Below are 20,806 nucleotides of genomic sequence, written 5' to 3' on the forward strand. Positions count from 1 at the left end.
TATACTGTAACACCAGTCCTCAGAGCTCTGTCCCTCATACCTTTAAAGAAGGTATCCACTGTCTCTCGTAGTCATGGTTGCCGTAGAGCGGCCCAGTTTATAATTGGGTAGAAATGGCATTTTGCACATTAAAATGGCATGCTGGGCAAAGAAAAGTAATGTATCTACAAAGTCTCTACGGCTGTAGACTGGAAAGCCCTTTAAGTGTCAGGCATTTGAACAGCTGAGTAGGGAGCGAGTGACCGAACCTTAAAATACCATATAAGAGTTTTTAAGAAAAATAATCTGAAAAACCACCTCATTTTATAATCGAGACCATCTTTTATTCAGACCTTAGACTCGTGGCACCTCCACACCGAGGACTGGGCCTAGGTAGGGGCTTTGTCTCTCCCTACCGTCTCCTTTTCTGCAGCTCTGATTTTTCTTTTGCCTCATTTCTCTGTCTTCTTCCAATCGTCTTTGTGAGCCAAGTACTTCATTCAAAAGGAGAACACACAAACATAATTTTGGGGTCCAGAAAGTATTCGTCTCCTTTCTGAGGGGAAGTCGCTTCAATGTGAGGTGGGGTTTTTTGTTTTGCCCTCGTCTGCATCAACAGCAAAGCTGAACCTGATGGAATTGTCTTTTTTCAACCTGAATTGCTATGTTCATTACTATTGGAATAAAAAAGTGCTTTTTTTGTAATAAAAAATATTTTAGGCAGTTTCATTAAAAAAGCATGTTTTGTGCCACAATATTTTGTCTTTGTTACTAAGTTAATGAGCATAATGTTATGATTTTTTTTTTTTACACACATATACATTGCAAAAAACCATGCACCAGTTGTATCAAATAATAGAAGCTTTGCCGGACTGGATAACAAAAAAAAAAAAAGTGAATTCTGGTTTTATGCACAAAATGTATTATTGCTAGCCTTTGGGATGATAGGCGATATAAACAATACAATGTTAAAAAGTAACTAATTTTTACACAAAATCCAATATCTGTACATTTTCAGAAATATATATAAAAATAGTCTTTTTTAGCTTATTGAACCTGCAGGGTATCTAAAATCTTCATTGATGATTCATACGCAGCCCTGAAATGATATAAAAAAAATAGTTACGACGTGCCGTGTCGGAATACTCTTCTATTGTGCATTGATTATAAGACTATAAAGAAAATAAAAGGAATTACAGACCAGTAAGTCTTACGGCAGTCGTTGGCAAATGAATGGAAGCCATGCTAAAGGAAAGGATTGTTAAATATCTGGAAGCGACCCTGATTATAAGAATATTAATTGAGGTGAAAAAAGAAAAAAAGGAAAAAAAAGGAAAAGCCTGAACCCTATAGGAAAAAAGTTTTACCAGTAAATATCAATGTAAACTTTTTCATATTTAATAAAAGCTATGATTGAGAAAAATATATATTTTCTTATTTCCTTTTATTTGCCAACCTCCCTCCCCCAGTTATGCAGATCTGCCCCCAGAAATGCCTTATACCCTCCTATATGCATCTCTGCCCCATGACATGCCTTATAGCCTCCTATATGCTCTGGAAAAAAACCTTGTCTTATAATCGAGCAAATACGGTAATTTGCTTGATCAGAAACAGCACGGGTTTAATACAGGGAGATCCTGACAAGCTAACTATTTTTTTGACCGGGTAACTATGATAATAGACCAGGGAGGAGACGTTGATAGAACCTATTTAGATTTCAGTAGGGCGTTCGACGCTGTCCCCCAAAGACGGATAATGTATTGGGACCCGTACTTTTATAAGTGATATTACAGAAGGGCTTAACGGTGTGTTATGGCTTTTTGCAGATGATACAAAAGGTCTGCAACAGGGAAGACCTTCCAGGTGGAACAAGTCAAACGGCTTAAGTAAAATGAATGGTTGAGTGTGGCAGCTGCAGTTTGATAAATCCCAAGGCAGCATATTGGATTGGGGACACCGTTCCGTCAGCAACAAAGGAAAGGAGGAATTTAGGAGTAATTATTTTCGATGACTTAAACGTAAGCAGACGATGCAATAAAGCGAGCAGGGTGCTGGGTTGTATAGTGAGAGGCATTGGTAGCAGGGAGAGGGTTCTGACACGTTACAGATCTCTGGTCAGACCTCACCTAGATTACTGTGTAGCGTTCCAGAGACCCCCATCTCCGGTAAGATATCGACACATCGAGAGTGCATTCAGAGCACGGCAACTTAAACGGTAATTGGTTTGCGATTAAAAAATCAGTGGGAAAGACTAATGGATCTTAATATGCACGGCATGTGTGTTTACCTTTCTCTGCTACCAATATCTTCCATGGCGACTTCACCATAATTCTTCAGTTTTCTGTATATAGTTGCAGCTATATCTTTAACAGCCGATGAGACTTTATTACCTGATGAAACAAACAGCCGTTAAGGTAACCTGTCTATATCATACATTGTATCGTAATCTTGCAGAATATTGGACTGCGCTTGCTGCAAGCTTCTTTTTCCGAGGAACACGTCTTAAAATTTGGACAGAGCTCAACAGGAGGTTGTGACGCTCAGACCGCGATCTTGATTTATTAAATTAAACGGTGTTTATAACTGAAAGCTGTTCTATAAGAGTCAGAGGCCGCAGGGAAGGCAGACAATCACTCGGAGGCTCCCCAGGAAGCCGATCATTCATTCAGATGCAATCCTAGCGGAGCCCCGGAGACTGAAGCCACGGGGACTACAGGCACCCCCTAAAGTAATTTCTGCCTAAGTAATAAGTAAGCATATGGAAACTGACAGTTTCTACCCAAAGTCAGCAGGAATGAGGTCCTGCTGTGTGGTCACCATTTTCAGAGATTGGTGACCTTTTGCAGACTCTGGAAATAGCCCAGACCTGTGAGTACAAACAAAGGACAAACAGTACAAGCTAGATGTACTTCTTCCCTTTAGCAGAAACACAAGTTCTCAAGCATGCTATAAACACCCATCTATACCTCATTTGTTAATTTCAGACTCTCCAGACCATTTTATCCAGGCTCCTCCTCTGCATTCATCCACTTCCCCTACCACACTCACCCCATCTGTTCCTTCTTGTAAAATACAGCACCAATTTTTTAATCCAAGCAAAATTGTAAATAAGAGCTACATTCCGGTAAACATGCCTTACCTTTACGACTAACAAAAGCAATGTACAAAGAGGCGGTCAAGCCCAAGATTCCTTCAACTTCCTCGGACGCGATACAGTCGGTTAGTCCTACCAAGAAGGAGCTGGGGGGGGGGGAAGAAACGTAAGTTTTTGGTCGGACACTTCTTTAAGATGCTTAAATATTGATATTTCTGTTCATTTTAAAATGCATTGCCACTTCAGAAACAGCTTCAGCTCCATAAACTCTTCAGCATAGAGCTAATTTCAGCAATATGTAGATTTACAGCGACTTCTCTGGAAGGCTTTACCCCCCGTTGACGTGCTGCACGGCATGAATACGTTTAAGATTAAAACCATGATTTTTAATTCCGCACGGTATCGCCATTTGAAGTTTTGTCCAAACTTTTTGCACACCGCAACTTAATGGAGTGTCCGTTAACAATCCGTCATTATAAAGGGTTAAAAGACGGCATAGTAAACTTTGCCTTACTCTCCCCAAACTGACTGGACGCTTCCTAGAAACAGCTAAACATCGGTTTATATCGTGAGTTCTATCCTAAAACTATTCCAACTCACCTCAACACAGCGGGCGACTTCACAACAATCGACATCAGACACCTTGAGAGAGGAGGAAGATCTGAAATGGACTCCGGCGTGGTGAGTTCACTCGCATCTGGAATCTAAACGGCAAAGCAATAAAATTTATTTTCTTGCAAAAAACCCCCAATATATAATATATATAAAAATCACATGAAACAATAAAACTACATGAATAATGGCATTAAAGAGTTTAAGGGCCTCTAGTATGTTCAGCTTATACTATTGATTTGTAATCTGGATTGCTCTAGAGCCCCTCAGCCAATAACTAAGACAAGCAGCAACCCACAGCGTGTATATAAATATAGAGGAATATTACACCTCTCCCGATGACATGATATTAGGACACAGTGCCGAGGATGCCAGTGATTAATGCGGGATCCCTATTATTGAGTCAGTTTGTGAGTCCACATTTAGCACAGAAGCCGTTACTGTAAAATCAGCCGATATCAGCGACCATGACAGATTAAGTGTTAATAGTAACTTACTTTGCGCAGAGCGTGACTTATTTCAACAATCACTGCGGCCATGATTGTGGAGAGCACTCCCTGGTGAATCTCCGCGCATGCGCTGTGCCAGCACTGGACTGTGTGTATAAACTCCCCGAGGGGCGCTTGCATGGACTGGAGCAGCTAAACAGACAAAAGAGCAGAATTTAGCCGTATGGGATTTATACCGTTTATGTCTCATCACCCCAACTTCTAACATTTGTGTGAATTTACTTCGAAAAAGGTTTAAATCCCCCCTCTTTTGCTTAACATATAATGAATTCTGAGATACCCCTATGCATCTGTAGAGCCCACCGAATACCTGGAGAGCCTCGTCGTGCTGCTTCTTCAGCCGGCGAGCGACGGTCTCTAAAGCCTTGTGGAAAACCTTCTGAACGGCGTCTAGGACTTCACTTGTGTCCACGCTGCTATTACTCATCTTGTGAGCCAAACAAACTTCTGTTAGCTCTTTCAATATAGTCAAGAGTAGCGGCATGCATTCGGGACACCTGTCTACAGAAAAAATAATAAAAAACAAGATAAAAAAAAAACATTTCCACTGCTCCATAACCTCACAACATTTACAAATACATTCTATGCACCAAGAAAACTGCCTGCCATCGATACTCCCGTGCGAATACAGTCTATTCGCTAAAAGGAGAGATGACCGGAGAGTTGTGTTTTCAACGCCAGCAAGTTTCTCCAGAGTGAAGGCCTGAGCTGGCCCTGTATAATGTATAGTTCAATGGGTGAGGAGAAGAAATATCATGGATTTTGATATGCATGATACAGGGCCAGTCAAGCTCTAACAGCAGCAGAAGCTCCCTGGGGTTGTAGCTTCATAACATATAGAAAAATCAAGGAGCTGAGTGAGCCCATACGATCATTTCACTGCCTTCAACTATCCCGATTGTAAGCTCACAACAGCAGGGCTCTCTTCTTTTGTATCCCGCTGTGGTGGCTGCTCCAGAATCAATGCTGCCGATATATATATCATCGAAGCTAACATTTAAGCAAACATTTGTAATAAAAACCCTGTCTGCAGATGCAGGTTAGGAAAGCGGGACGAGGTATGTGTGACTTTTGGGGAAAGCTATTTCGGGACACCTACCTTTTTGCAGTATTGAGAAAATAATTTGAAGAAGCTGCGCTTGAAACTCCAGATCACCGAGCCCAACCATTAGAACATCTTTACAGACCGTTAGGTATGCCTGTTCACAGAGTAAAGACAGAGAACTGCAGATACCATTCACTTTAGCCATCAAATGCACGTTAATCCATATGATAGCCGAGTAGTCCATTTAAATTTACATGTGCACCGCCCCCCCCCCAGCAAATCCATGGAGGGGATTCTGTAGAAGTCTCCATATGCATTTGCCTCTTTCTCTGTAGATGTGTTCCCAGGGGTTTAACTCTGTATTGAGAGCATAACATGCAGGCATTTGTTTCAAACGGTGCATCTTGCCTTCGGGGGGAAATACATTTATCAAAGATGTTTGGTAAAAGTTTCAACACAGGCCTTGTGTTATCACAAACTATTACGGCTGTAAAAGCCCTCGATTTACCCTCTAACCTTAAGTACTTGATCGGAGATCCCACTTTGTTCCTCTGAGACGTCTGGATTACTTTCGAGGTGTGCAAGAATTTGGTTCTCGATCCATTCTCCAGTCTCTTCCAGAACAGATAAATACGTCCTCCCTTCAGAGTTAAACTGTTTTCCGAAACAAATGAAGGTTTTTCGGTAAAAAAAAAAAAAACCCACTACGTAATAGGCAGTTATACCTTGAACACACATGACAAAAGGCAAGTATATCTCTGTGCGTGCATTAACAGGACAAATACTTTATTTTCTTTTAGGAGGATTCCCAATTAAGTCTTGTTTATCAAGTCACCCAGGAACAGATTGTGAGGAGCCACGTCTAGTTTCCAGACTGGAAGAGCCAGGCTCTATTTATGCGTTGCTCTTAACGGCCCAACAATTAATGGAAGAAAAAAAACAAACAAAAAAACCACAAAACCCCCAGTTTAGAATCACTTAAGGTAAATGTTCCTCTTCATGGCAGGACAAGCGAAAATTGAGGGTATAAGGATCCCATCCCATCAATTCTAAGAATGCTATTTAGCTCTGTACTGACTCGGGACTGAAAAGAGTACACGACTGCAGGCGATTTAACAGAAAGACCCCAAGAACTACATGTATGTTGGCAGAAACAGCCGTCCTCTATCGCAGCGAATAAACAGAACACCAAAGGGACACTGTTTTTTAACCCCTTAAGGACAATGGGCGGTCCCTAAACCCATTGAAAACAATGCATTTTGAGCCATACATGTACAGGATTTGTCATTAAGGGGTTAGATAGTTAACTGACATGGTGATAATGTAGCTTTAGCTAAAATGCAGCTCCTTCGACATCAGTATGTTCTGAGTACGCAGAATATTTATCGTCGCATACATTTACAACGAGTTACCTTGTGCTGGAGATGGATACTAAGCCGACAGTAAAGGCTGAAGATCCTCAGAGCCGCTCCTTGATCGATCTTGTGTGTCGCTGTCTGAGACGGCTTCATAAAGGAGCAAAGTACCTCCTGAAATAGTAAATCAATACTTAAGAGTGAACAAGGCGTTCTTCAACGTGCTTACATATTAAATATACGAAACAATGCTGGGCAAAAACTGAGGCACGAGGAGAAAGACTCCATTTGGTGAGGAAACAACTCTCATTAAGCTCAGCAACTGCCAAAGAGAGAAGTGTGTGTGTGTGTGTAAGGCACGCTACGCATTATAGGACATGTAACCAAAGAGCTACCTGTTGCCTGCTCCGTATCTAGGGAATATTAAAAAAAACTGTTACCCAACAATATTTCACAAACCCAAAGTAAAACAAATCTCTAAAAATACAGAATTAGACACAAATTGAAAACAGACACTCATCACACTTTATTAGAGGCTACAGGTGTTTAATGTAGCTTGGGAGCAGTTCAATATTAGGTATATATGATATATATGATGTTTAAGATCATAAAACGTGCGCATGGGGGGAGGCCCTGTTTAGTAATTAACATTAATCATTGATTTAACTCAACAGAGCATAGCAGGTTTTTAGGCAATGGACCAAAAACTGGACAGCAGCGATAAAGAAAAGGAACCTACTATGCCCTTTCATTCACACACACATACAGCTGTGGCGTGGAGGAAGAACATGCAGTATAGTACAAACAGTCCTCTGGCACTTCAAAGCCTTAAATATAAAATAAAAAAATAAATAAAATAAAAAAAACACTTACTTTTGCAAGTCCCAGCACTTTTAAGAGTTGGTTCAGTTTCTTTGTTTGAAGAGAAAGCAGATGCTCCCGATTCACAGCATGCGTTATTATATACTCCAGGTAATCGAGGGCCAGGTCTGGTTTACTTTCCCTTGTGTCCAGAATACGGACTTGCCGCACAGAATCTTTCCTGCTCTGGGGACGGGTAGTGAAAGAATTACGTTAGATACGACACATAGCAGGGCGTAACGTCTATCACGTCATAATAAAGCAAGCTACCTTTTTTTCCGGCAAAGCCTCCGAAAGCCATTCCGTTATGAGCTCCAGCAAATGCCCCACCTGCCCCCAGCGACACAAACAATCGATAAGGGTGGAATATCTCTTTTCATCTGCCCCGCTCTCCAGGTTTCTCAGCTTTGACAAGACAGAACAGCTATAAAAACGAAGAAGAAAAGCTTTGAGGGAAGTAAATCGACATCAAAACCATCAAAAAAGGAGCTTAAAAATACTAAAACACCAAACTACTGGGCAAAGTTAAGCCAGAACACCGACAGAGGAACATGTCACGTAAAAGGAGACTCAGAGCAGAAAATGACGGAGTACCTGAATGTTGGAACAGCAGATGGGGGCATGAAGGAAGCCAAAATGATTAGTGGTACAACACAGCGATCATCCTGCAGGTAGAGAAAGAAAAAGAGACTTGTGATAACGCAATATACGCCACTTGTCTCCCCTTCATTACTGAAGGAACCCCCTCTTGAAATCTCAGGGACAAAAGGCACAAAGAGCAGTTGGTGATCTCCTTGTCAATGCCAAAGCGTTCACCATTCTACATGCCCAATATCCCACAAGGTCCTGTTCAAAGAAATATTTTTACAAACATATATGAAGTTCATGAGGTCAATGTGATGAAGGTCTACCTTAAAAACTTTAAAATAATCAGGAAGCACGGAGGCAAACTTCCGTATGGTATACTCTTTGGCCTCGTCATTTTGGTCGAGAGCTTTTCGGATACTTCTCCAAAGAATCACAACAATTTCCAGTAAACTGGCCATAGAGGCAGAGTCTTCTGTAGACAACACATTGACCAACACCTGAAAGCAACATCTTCACAAGTCAATCATAACATCCGGGGGATCGGTTAAAATTGCAGCTAGACCCCTTATACATGTCTATGGTTCTGCCGACACTTGCTCTTGTTCTACAGTTAGAATACATTTTTCATCCCCCAACAGCAAACGGAAGGATATACGTACACTTTTGTTCTCCTTCTCACTCCCATCTTCATCGTCATCTTCGTCGTCCTCATCTCGAGCGCTACGCTGAACACAGGCGTTCAAACACCGCCGTATAGTAAGCATCAACTTCGCTAAAGGTAAGATTGACACAATCAGCCCTTTCAGTTAAAATTAGGATTGGGTTTATTGACTAAACCCAAGGTTCTAGGCCTGAAAAGCAAAGTGAGAGCCACGCAAATGCCAAGAAATGCCAGGGTCATCTTTGTTAATAGAAAGTTAGCAACTGTCAGAATTTAATGAATACATTGCGGCGAGAAGACAGGCAGAAGCGGCACTTCTTACCAATATTGGTGGGGGCCGTGTGCTCAAAAGCATACTGATAAAACCTGCGCGCGGCTGCAGGGTTCATTTGGATCAAAGCGACACATCTCTCACACCACACTTCTTCTTGCTGATTAACGGGAAAGAAGGAGTTAAACAGAAGATTTACAATCCGACGTGAAACTGGACGCGAGTCTACTTCCAGGCGAGCCAAAAGGTGCTCCATGGGACAAATCTTCCAGAACTGTAAAAAGACACAAGGACAGCCGTTCACCTTTATGATCCGTTTAAACATACGGCACACACAACGTGTAGAGAGACTGATTTTCATACATACAAATTATTTAGATTATGTATTCAACACAAACTACACAAAACTTTATACAATATTTGCTGTATATTCAAAAGGTATGAGAAAACTAGAATTAAACAGGGGCCTGCTTCTAGATCTAACAATAATGACCAATCTCAAATAAATACACACACACATATACATACATACATATATATATACATATATATATATATATTATATATATATATATATATCCACAATACCTTAGCAGCCCGGACAGCCTTGACTTTAAGCAGCATGTCAACAAAAGCCACTCGCACTTTCTCCGAATTGTCGTGGAGACTGTTCTTCAAAGCCGGCAGCATCTGCTCCAGTAACGGGTGACTTAACTTGTTGTCCAGAAGTATCGGCAAGCACTACAAAATTAAACAAAAAAACATGGATCGTGTTTAGTAAGTGGTTCTTTGACTACTGCAGGAGAAAAGAAAGAGTTTGGTGAAACTGAGTAAATTAGCCAGAAATCTGGATGAAGGGCACCATCCGCCACAGTACGGACTACAGAAAAGCGGCAATCCCTTCATAACCTAAACAAATAATCTGAGCTAATCCAACATCACCCTTGATAATAAACGTGAAACAAAGTGGAAGTAGTTTTAGGGTAAACCAGCGAGAAAGACTGAACTAAAAATGAGGAATTTTTGGGGGAAGGCCCAATGAAAGTGAACTTTAGATATTGGGCGTTAAGGCAAGATTTTGCAATTGGCCATTTTTTGGTTGTAACTTTCAGAACTTCTTGTGTATAGAAGCAGCTGTTGACCAATTTGCTCTGGATCAGGGCTGCATCAGGTTGAAGCCCATCCGGCAGATATGCCGACAGATGAGATTTGGCCATTGAGGTTTTACATGCAGTTAGCAAGTGCTTGAAACACCTTTTTCCCCCCATTGAGGTTTCTGCATTTTGCAGACAAAATATATAACCAAATGAAAAAGGCCGCTAATAAAACACCTAAAACTCATTATTACGCATAACCAGAGTTCATGATAAAGTAGAGACATCGTACGCTATTGGGAACTGAAGTGCTGAACAAAAAAGTATGGAGCAAATAAAGTGAAATCAAACATTTCCAGTGACTATCTGCCAGATGTAGTAATACAGATCATGTATTTCTATAAACGCCTATAGTTTGATGTTATTTGATTGTTATTATTCAATCATCTTCCTTATATTAGAGACATTTAAACATTTTGCAGGAATGACAAACGTGGCTTAATCCTCCCTATTCCACTCGTGAAAAGACAGCATAAGCTAGAGAGAAGGAAAAAAGCTGGCTTTCCATTCTGGCAGAGCTCCACAGCATCTGCTTCGGCGTTCCTTCTGCCAGATCCCGTTTAAACTTTCTTTGTGTCATATCCTTGTTTTATACGGTATTCAAGCTCCGCTTCAGTGGCTACTTTTTAAGTAACTGTATAGTAAGACAAGCAAAGCTTAACTGTTCAAAGCGCCCATTATTAGCTGAGGAGGTTGATGGCCTGTTATAGGTCAGAAATAAAAGTGATCAAGTCAGGATAATGGCTTTGATTATGGATGTGATATTGTTGTCAGGTTCAGTAAGGTAAAGGTTTAGGTACAGTTGGTGTCCAAAACAAAAACAAAAGAAGACTTTTGCCTTTTTTTTTTTTAATCAATATTGTCACATTTCGTATGGTTGATGTAAGAACAGTATGCACGATAACAACCAGCTTGTGAGATAACCGTCTTCCTTAAAGAACGCTACAAAATTAAATGATGATTGTACTCGCCTTAAAAACCGAGCAGCGCACATCAGCGGAGCTGACATCAGAGGCCAGATCGCAGAGTATCTTTTTCAAAAGATCAGTCAGGATGGATGGTGGAATCATCTCCCAGTACTTGGTTGTTATTCTACAGACGCCTAGGACTCCCGTGGAGCGCACAAGTGCCTGAGGGTCCTCTAAAAGACCCTAGAATAAAACAAAATTGCATATAAATCACACACACATGCATACATGGATACAGTTTAAATGCCTTTGGTTTTATAATAATAAACCAGTTTTCTGTCTACGCCTTTCCCCCTGGACATTATAGAAAACATCAGATCTCCCGAAACGGTTTGCAGGTAGGTAAGCCCTTTTCGTCTGTAGACATCACACCGTTTCACTAAACCTACTGCTGACTCAAATTCAGATTCCATCTGAATTGAAACACTGCACGTCAAAGTGTATTTCCTTACAAAAAGTTCCTCAAACTGCTTCTGGATCTCATTGTCCACGTCTTCATGGTTTAAGTTTGGATCCCGGACTGGAAACGCTTCGATGAACAACAAGGCAGAGTTGGACCGAACTTCTGAGTTTCTGGCCTGCTTGGGCAAAAATAAACAAAATTGCATCAATAATGTGTCCTTTATTAACAACATTTTTAAACGCAGATCTCTTTTCTAGTTCAGACATTGGTTCAGTAATGGTTAACCTTTAATAAAAATGCCGTGGACTACAATCCCAAAATGTTCTGTGAGTTGTCTGGCTGAGAATTATGGAAATGTAGTCCAGCTGGAGAACTAAAGCGCAGCCATTTCTAGTATGGGTCAATGTGTGGCCATGTGAAGATATACTTTATTTTGCTGCGTTGATACATTTGGCTACTTGCAGCAAAGCTACTGAAAAACCAAGCTAAAATGAAAATATATAAAATAGCTTAAAAAAGATAATTTAGGTAAAAACCAGAACCTAATATAGAGTAAAGGAGACGGTTCTGTATATCATCACAGGACAGATATAGAGGAAAGTGATCAGCCTAGAGGCGTCTCTGAAACTGGAAGTTTTCCAGTTACTTGTTTGTGGCTACAACTAAAAACAGTAAAACATATCAATAAATACAGGAAAACAATATTTAGCAGAACATTTTTAAGTAATGGTTAATAGATATGTAAACGTTCAAATAATCACCTTTAGACCACGCCAGAGGATAGGCTGGTAGAGTCTGCAGAGCATCTCCTCCACGCCCTGCCGCAGCTTCTGCTTGTGGAAGTAACTCAGCACCTCGGAGCAAAAATCACAAACGGAATTAGATGCAATGCAAACAACCATATTAAACCAAATAAATTACAAGAAAAATTGTTGGGAGGAAAGGGAATGAGTAGGAGGCACGGCGAGAGAGCGGGATAGGAAATAATGGTTAGGGTTACTACGCTGTGTGATATCAAAGCGGGAGATAAGAGAGAAGAAAAAAAAACAAGAACACAGACCAGCCGGGTGTTTGAAGTCCACAAAACGCCTCTGCAATTCCTAAAACTAGACATCTTTTGCTCAACTGTGTATTAAAAGTCACCGCATACCTCTCGCACTTTGGGATGCACTGCAGATTTCCGTGGCAGATAAACTCCGTGATGCATGAAGTCCTGAATGCAGCCGTATTCAATTGTCTAAAATTGGAATATAAAACAGGAAATTAAACCAAACTGCTGAATGAAGTCAATAGCTGGGATGGCAGGTTCATGAAACGCGATCGCGGATAGTCAGCATGTTTCATTCTCTGCAGGTACCTCTGTGGACGTTCTTCTTCAATAGAAGATGCTGTTTTTGTTAACAATAAAACCCTTTTGGAGTTTATTCACTAAAGATGAGTTTATCAGAAGAGTTTACATGAGAGCTGTGGTTTTAATCCTCATGCTTCACTATTCATTATGAAGGGTCCAACACTGGTAGATGTTTCCAGTATGAGGCGCTGAGCTGGCCCTGTATACTGTATAATTCAATGTATATGGAGACTGGAGAGATACCGCCCATTTTACAATACATTATTCAGTGCCAGACATGATCTTGCTGCAGCAGAATCTCACTGGGGTTTAGGAGTTAAATCCATAACTCTCCCATTAGTGAATAGATCCCTGAACGTCTAATTCCAGCATCAGGGTGTTGGTTCTCTTTCGGACCCAAGAGCCAAAAAGCAAACCATGCAGAATAATTTCTAGCCTCCTTTAAGCATGGATCTGAGATATCTCAGTGATGATTCTGGGTAGTTCTCAAGCCACCTCCTTCTATAAATTACAGAATAATGTTGCTTTTATATGTATGGCAACATTATGCAAACACTGTAAAAAAGGTTGGAAATTACAATACCTGTAAAATATCTCCGGATGCCTTGTTCCAGGCTCTGAAGTAAATTTCTGCAATGTGCGACATGAGGGATCTGTGTAAAAAAAATAAAAAAAATGTTAAAAGTAATACACATACATACATATATATATATACATATATATATATATATATATATATATATATATATATATATATATATATCCAGAGAAATGTGTCAGGAAATTTAAATGGGCAGAAATGCTGCAGCTATGAAGGGAAACGTTATTAACTTTCCAGTTTTGTGGACAAAAGCAAATTAATGTTTTGGTGCATTAAATAAACGTTGACAATACGTGTGACCCGAGACAATCAGCTAAGAATTAAAAACAGTGGTGAGTCACAAAAAAAAATATATATATTTTAAATCTCAGTGCAGGGCAGTTAATGAAAATAATGGCGTCCCATAATTTTTTTTGCAGCTCTTGAGATATTACACAGAAAAGGTAAAGTTTATAAATAATATGCCATAACTCACTTTGGTAAACACTGCATCTGGTTTTTAACGGTGCCATGGATCATTTTAATGAAACCGACGTCCCAGCTGAAAAGAAAGCTGAGAAATCTTCTGCCCTAATTGAAGAAAAAAAACCCAAAAATCATTGAATACCTCCTTTACAGAAAATTAAAGCGTTAAACAGCAAAAAAACATGCTTAAAAATGTTTAACAAAAGCCATTAAACGATCAACCAGCCTAGAAGTGGTGGGGCAGCCATACCCTGGGATACATGATGTTCTTAACAGAAAAAAGGCAAAAGCTAACATTGGAAATACATGAAAAGTCACTGTATCGTTTAGTTTAAAATAGTTTTGACCAACGTCATCTTTAAAATGTTTACAGAGAAGTTGTTTCTTTTAAAAAAAAAAAAAAAAAAGAAAAAAAAGTGAAAAGAAAAAAAAAAAGAAAACAATGCGGAGCCAAGGGAACGCGTTACCTCTTCTTTTTTAATATGATTGATGCTCATGAAACACTGGAGTAACAAATCCTTCACGTCATTACTCTCTGCCAAGTTGTAATCGAAGCTGAGGAGGGACGGGTGCAGATGCCACAAGCGAGCAATGTCAGCCACCTTGCGAACATTGAAAACATTACATTAGTGACAAGCAAGGCATTTAGTCCAACAATAGCACCAAGTAGTAGTAGTGAAGACACTACCAGTAGTACAGTAGTGATGGGCGACATGTGCACTGTGTGTTGTTCAATTTTATTTTATTTTTTAATCTTCTAAATTGGAACCAAGACAGGGAAGCAAACCAACATATCGTTTAAACTGCAAACAGAACCTCATGAACCGCGTCACTTTACACAACAGCCATTAGCAGGACGAAACGGCGCTAAAGACAGGAGGAAAGACGCACGGAATGTGGGGAAATTATCCTGCCTGCACAGAAGCTTGAAAGAGTTAATATTAAATGTTGGGAGTTATTTATAACACGTACCACGCACTTTGCGCCAAGTGATTTTGTTAGGAGCAAGAGAAACGCACTTTTGCCAAATTCTTCTTTCCCTTCCAACCCTTTCTCCCACCAAGCCTCACATAGGTGCTGAATGGCAAGACGCGCAGCATTTTCAGATTTTGGCACAGCTTGTAAAATACCTGTAGAAACAGAATCACACAAATCAGCTTCATTCATTGCTTTCAATCAGAAAAGAAACACAAACATTTGCTTACTGTTGGGACCACAAATGCTTCCAATCTATTTCACCTTCTTCTTCAATCACAGTTCAAAGAAACTACTAATGGACCAAAAATGAAATGTTTCAAATGAAATTTGGCTGTATTTATACAGAAATAGTGGAAGGTTATCTTTATTTTGATATATTTGAACATTTAACTAGTATGCGGTTTTCACTATTTTTCATCTCTAAGGGCAATAAAGTTATAAAGTTTTCTACGTTGGCCCAATAAGAGGCATCAAGCTGACTAAAGACTCGATTTCAAAACAGCAACAGAGAGAATAGTAACCGATGTATTAAACAAAAAGCTCACCGTTAAGTATAGCTGCACATTCTAGGAGAGCTCCATAGCCGACATCTTCATCTACTACACACACAGAGGCTGCGGCAACTACTGCCACGCCATGAATTACAGACATCGCGTGTTTCTGCAAGAGAAAAATAGTTTGCGTTGCATTATTAGTACACATATAATCTGCTAGGCAGGACATTGTAAATGCAGAATAGCAGCAATAGAAGATCTAAATAATAACAGTAGTGTTTGAAACATAGACTGGACAGTCAACAAGATTTTGGGTTGGGCAAAAAGGCAAAATTGAAGTTTGTCTTTATATATCTGGTAGAAAACAAAACTGGGCGGCAATTCAAGACCAATTTGTTGATCGCCTCCTAAACCCTTTTAAAACGGAAAACGGGCGTCTGCTGCAATACAGTGTATGGCGGACGTTGACTCCCGGGGGGGGGGGGGGTTTGTTTGGTGTTGTGGCAGACATGGCCCCTGATGCCGATCTTGGTGTTTGGGAGCAGAAAGCGAACGTAGATCGCTTTCTGTACCTGCTTGAAGTCATGACGGTCCTGGCATGTCAATTGTCGATGACCGTTTGTTTTCATGTGACGTTGCCGGACCGTCAATCGTCATCAAGGGGTTAAAGACTATTTCCCACCGCCAGGAAAAGCATTACTAGAGCATTTCATGCAATTTTATTGCCTATGACGCCTTTTTACATTACATATTGCTGTCGGCCCAGGGCAGTGGTATTTTTACCTTTAGGGACACTACAGGGTAGAGTCCCCCATTGCCGCCAACCTCTGTGGTCGGCTCTCTGGTACACAAAAAGGTGCACAGCCTTTGAGAAGCAGACTGTCATGAAGCCAGCACGGCCTCCATAGTGTAAACCCGTAGTTGGGAGGTACAGATTATTGTATGTTTATTGGTATTTTCGAAAATAATGTAACTATTAGTAGGGTAATATTCTGAACCTAGAGAAGGGTCAGTCTCCTCACTAAAGCAATGCCAGCTTTGGGAAGACAGTTTGTCACCCAACGATCAGTTTGAGGTAGCAGAGCGAATTTCTTTACCACATCTGATGTGCTTTCTACTTCCATATCATCATCGCTGTCATCGTCTATTTTCTGCCATCCTTCCACCGGATTTGCCACCAAGGTCTCTGTCAGCAAAGTCTTTAGCTTCTCCCATAATTCTTCCTTTTGTTTCCTTGGCAACTCTTGCAGTAATTCACCCAAATCAAAAGGATCAGACGCGTCTTTCTGTACAAGATTTTGAAAAAGAGTCGTGACCAAAAAAAACAGGATCGGAGAAAACGTTAAATGTTAATCCTCTTTGTTTTAACAATCTGTTATAAAACATATATAACAAATTTATATGGAATAGTGAACAATTTATAAAATTAGTTTTCATTTTATTCATATTCTACACTTTCAAGGCACAATACAAACACTGAGCTTCTATGATACTATCAACAGCTGTAGAGCTTATGGGTTTTTGTTACATTATTGTATTCAACGGTAACAAAAATGAAGTTCATATAATCGACTGAAAGACCTTGGCTCGGCTTTGACATTTATCGTATTCAGCCAGCCTCAAAACGTAGATGTCACGACTCCACAGAGAATGATCACGTGACGTAGCATAGTGACCCCGCTGAGAAGTCGGCTTCTTATGGACACACAAACTTGCTCTTTAGAGAGACAGGTAATATGTCCAGCCCCTGAACCCCTGGGGGCTAGGAAGTATTTCTTGGTGGATCCGGTGCCTGTTGAACCTGGCCATTGCTGGTAAGAGTGTTTTGGATCAACTACTGGTCTAAGCTCAAATTTGTGGTCACCGTCTAAGACATGAAAAAAACTCTACATTGAAAACAATAGTTTATCAAGTGAGAAGTGTTTTTCTTTCTAAGTCCTTATCATAAACGTTTTAAGTAATGGAGGTAAGGGCTTGAAGCAGGGATTTGGCAACTTCTGCCATAAGACGTTTAGGAGGAGGGTGCGGCAGCAAAAATTATCTTCTTACAAGCAAATCGCTGTCATTTTCACAAACACTTACATGAAGTTGAATGAAGTTTAAGAACGCTTCGACGGAATCCTTGGCCGTGGCTTGCAGAAACGCCTCACGCTTTGACATCTTCAACGGTTATTCCTAAAACGAACACGCATTATAGCCGTTTAGGGTTAAAGAGAACATCGGTGCCGATAATATCGCGTCTAAAAATCAGCGTGGCTCTGAGATCTAACCCTCCAGTGATATATAAGCGGCTCCCCGTCACACCTGGGGCATTTATTGCTATCAGCAGCTGGAGCAGATTTGGGGATCCCAAAAAGCGATGTCTTTGATACCACAATGATAATGACCCCAAACGTGGGCATTTGCAAACAGCACTCCCATATATATTGATGCGATGGAATGATTGCCCCTTTATAGCTGGTGGAAGCACTGGAAGCAGGGTGCGCTGAGATCTGGAGTGCGTATATATTTTTTGCAACTAAAAAATATATAAAATAAAATCATTAAGTATTTTAACATGTATTCTTTATTTCTGGGCACTTTCAATAAGAGCTGACCCTGAGATTCTTTAAATAGCAACATTTTAATGCCTTACTATATAGCGACTTGTCAAATGTGTTACCCAAACGACTCAAATACCGGTCACCATGGAAACCCTGACTTATTATTTAAAGATACGCTTCATTGAGTAACATCCATTTAAACAGGGACATCATCCATAACACACAGGTAGCAGAAACACTAATTAGCAGTGTTAGACATCATCAGATAAGCGCGTGAACGAGTCGCCTCCAGACTGCGTGACCCCAACATTGGAGTAAAGCCCCAGGACACAGCGTCAAACCCTGAGAGCCCCCAGGTATGTTTGTGAGGCTGTTTGGGGCATCAGAAGCTTGGAAACATTTAAAGAATTTGATAAAAGCCATCTGGCCCATTTCTGGACACGCCGCAACACCCCAAACTTTTCCTGACCCTTGGTTTTGCTTTACAGCCCAACACAAACTGTGTTTACTGCCTCCCCTGCGCATGCTCAGCGCAGGCTGTGACCGTCATACACGGCTTGATAAACTTCCAATTAATGCAAAAAAATATATATTACTGTTAAGTTTGAAAAGTGTCCGTTTTTTAATGGACTATACATTATTCCAACACACAGTCATTGTTGCCCAACGCTCCGGAATATGAGTGCGCTATATAAAGAAACTAATAGTAATAATATGGTCATCATTGCAGCCAAAGACAGCTGGGAAGCTAAGCTCCTTTCCCTGTGACAGCATATAGATATTCCCGGAAAGTATCTGCTGCGCCCTGTAACGAGCGCCACACAAAACATTTTCCGCTTCCGGCTTCAACTTACCGTTCCCGGTAAATGATAACACTCGGGTCCTGGTTACAATTCCCGCCAGTTCCCTAATTCAAACCCAACCACCCGCCCGCCGCTATCCCGGAAACGCGTCACCACGACAGGAACTAATGTCTCCTTCTCTAGCGTGCGGTCGCATTCATCGTAAACTTCCGCTAACGCGCGCAAATCCTGTCTCCACTCTAGTTCAGTGCGTTCGAGATCTGTGGCGGCCATTTTCTTGGCGACCAACAGTTTGTGAGCGCTTATGTGGAACCTCCGCCAAAATGATTCCTGTGAAGGAGACACGCAAAGAAACGTGTTGTGTATCTTGTATTTAGAACCCAATAGTTTCCCTGGAAACGCAACTATGCTATTTATTATGGTTGCCGGAGGGAGTGGAGCCAACACCTCGAACGAGTAAGAGATTACCGCCCTGTGTCAGTTTTAATTAAAGAGTGCTTTTCTCACACAGTGTCTCATATCAAACATCATTATTATAAGTAATGTCCCGACTGTCCCGATTTTGGGACCCTGTCCCGCTTTGCAGGGGCGGAGGGAGGGTGAGACGATTAGCAGCCTGCATGACTAGTTGGGAGCAGTAGTATAGCAAGCCCCCAAACTGTCTTACCCTGTGTTATTTTTTTCTATACCTCCCAACAGTCCTGTTTTTTTTTCTCATATCCCCTGCGTGAAAACATCCAAACCTCACATGCTGCTCCTGCACCCCACCTGGTATTAAGAGGTTGTGATGTAATAAGGTGATAAATTGTAGTAAATTGTTACTGGTTTGCACGGCCGTCGGGGTAATAGAATTGACGCCTGTAATGGATTTGTGAATAATAAAATCTAGTTAAATGAATACATATAGGAGGGATGTGGCCCCCAAAATGCATCACTCGAGGTCCAATGATACCGGGCTCAGCCCTGGGAATAGGAGATGCTGACGAGGAAGGATGTGATGGATTATACGTGAAAGTTATTAAAGACATGCTAAGGAATCAAAGACTGAATGGCATTGAGTAGTGGAAGTCATTTCAAAATCCATTATTTGCTAATTATGGAAAACTAAAAAACCTTTAGAAATGAAGAATTATAGGGTCTGATATCACGTGAATGAAATTAGATTAAGTGTATTACTTTAAATTCACTTTTATTTGGGTCATTCCTGTCACCATAAATCACAATATACTATCTGTTCATGATATCATGGAAGCAGAAGCTCTCTTGTGAGGTCATCGTTATGCAGACAATGGCAGCTGTAGTTACACAACATGAAGGAAACAATAACAAAAAAATGTAGGTGTTTCTCGAATTTATTCTGCTCTTATGATGTTATTTGGAAACACTCTTGATACACTCGGCCAGGGCTTAGTCCATCCTTCAGGCCATCCAGTCTGGAGTCACAAAGGAAAAGCCAGAAAGACTGGCTGCTCAGTGACGAGGAAGAGCGAGATGAAGATGAAGAGGACGTCTCCTCTGTGCTCAACAAAACTGATGGAATCTCCTGAAGTGTCTTCAAGCTTAGATTAGCTGTTGATGTTGGCCGGTACGCAGTGGCGTCTCCAGCTTTCATATTTAGGGGGGGCACATGGGGGGCCAGGGACCAAAGTAGGGGGGCCAATTATAAAATGGTACGTATACACTATATATATATATATATATATATACACACGTTAGACGTGCATTTTTAACTACATAATATGCACTTATTACCCCCTGCTTCCGATATATATTAATATTAGCTCCTGCTGCTGATATATATTAATATTAGACCCTGCTGCCGGTATATATTATTAGTCCCGGCTTCCGATATATATTAATATTAGCCCCTGCTGCCAATATATATAAATATTAAACCCTGCTGTCAATATATAAATATTAGACCCTGCTGCCAATATATAAATAAATATTAGCCCCTGCTGCCAATACATATATATACATATATATATAAACATTAGACCCTGTTGCCAATATATTTTATAGTGAAAAAATTGGACCCTACCCAAGCATTTCCTTGGGTCCTGCTCAGCGC

At 40.7% G+C, this 20,806-nt stretch overlaps 1 protein-coding gene across 1 annotated transcript; it reads right to left on the reverse strand.

Moving 5' to 3' along the window:
* Window positions 1-776: 776 nt before the first annotated feature.
* NCAPG2 (non-SMC condensin II complex subunit G2) lies at window positions 777-18,875 on the reverse strand. Its single transcript, XM_053468074.1, has 28 exons — window positions 18,787-18,875; window positions 17,472-17,564; window positions 16,487-16,675; window positions 15,441-15,555; window positions 14,890-15,047; window positions 14,385-14,519; window positions 13,928-14,022; window positions 13,435-13,504; window positions 12,651-12,737; window positions 12,262-12,354; window positions 11,550-11,675; window positions 11,101-11,280; window positions 9,564-9,716; window positions 9,027-9,249; window positions 8,703-8,815; window positions 8,367-8,540; window positions 8,050-8,120; window positions 7,726-7,879; window positions 7,468-7,641; window positions 6,652-6,768; window positions 5,756-5,893; window positions 5,294-5,393; window positions 4,505-4,695; window positions 4,183-4,326; window positions 3,674-3,777; window positions 3,119-3,219; window positions 2,267-2,369; window positions 777-1,078 (listed from the first exon to the last, which is right to left on the reverse strand). The coding sequence occupies exons 2-28, from the start codon at window positions 17,547-17,549 to the stop codon at window positions 1,027-1,029; spliced, it is 3,438 nt and encodes a 1,145-aa protein (XP_053324049.1). The 5' UTR covers window positions 17,550-17,564; window positions 18,787-18,875; the 3' UTR covers window positions 777-1,026.
* Window positions 18,876-20,806: the final 1,931 nt, after the last annotated feature.

Source organism: Spea bombifrons, chromosome 5 (genome assembly GCF_027358695.1).
Source record: "Spea bombifrons isolate aSpeBom1 chromosome 5, aSpeBom1.2.pri, whole genome shotgun sequence".
In the NCBI taxonomy this organism is placed as follows: domain Eukaryota; kingdom Metazoa; phylum Chordata; class Amphibia; order Anura; family Pelobatidae; genus Spea; species Spea bombifrons.

Coding starts and splice junctions, on each gene's coding strand:
- NCAPG2 (XM_053468074.1), bottom strand. CDS start 17,549: ATGTCAAAGCGTGAGGCGTTTCTGCAAGCCACGGCCAAGGATTCCGTC. Junction 8,121..8,366: donor ATTATTTTAAAGTTTTTAAG/GTAGACCTTCAT, acceptor CTCTACCTGCAG/GATGATCGCTGTGTTGTACC. Junction 6,769..7,467: donor AAGTGCTGGGACTTGCAAAA/GTAAGTGTTTTT, acceptor TTACTATTTCAG/GAGGTACTTTGCTCCTTTAT.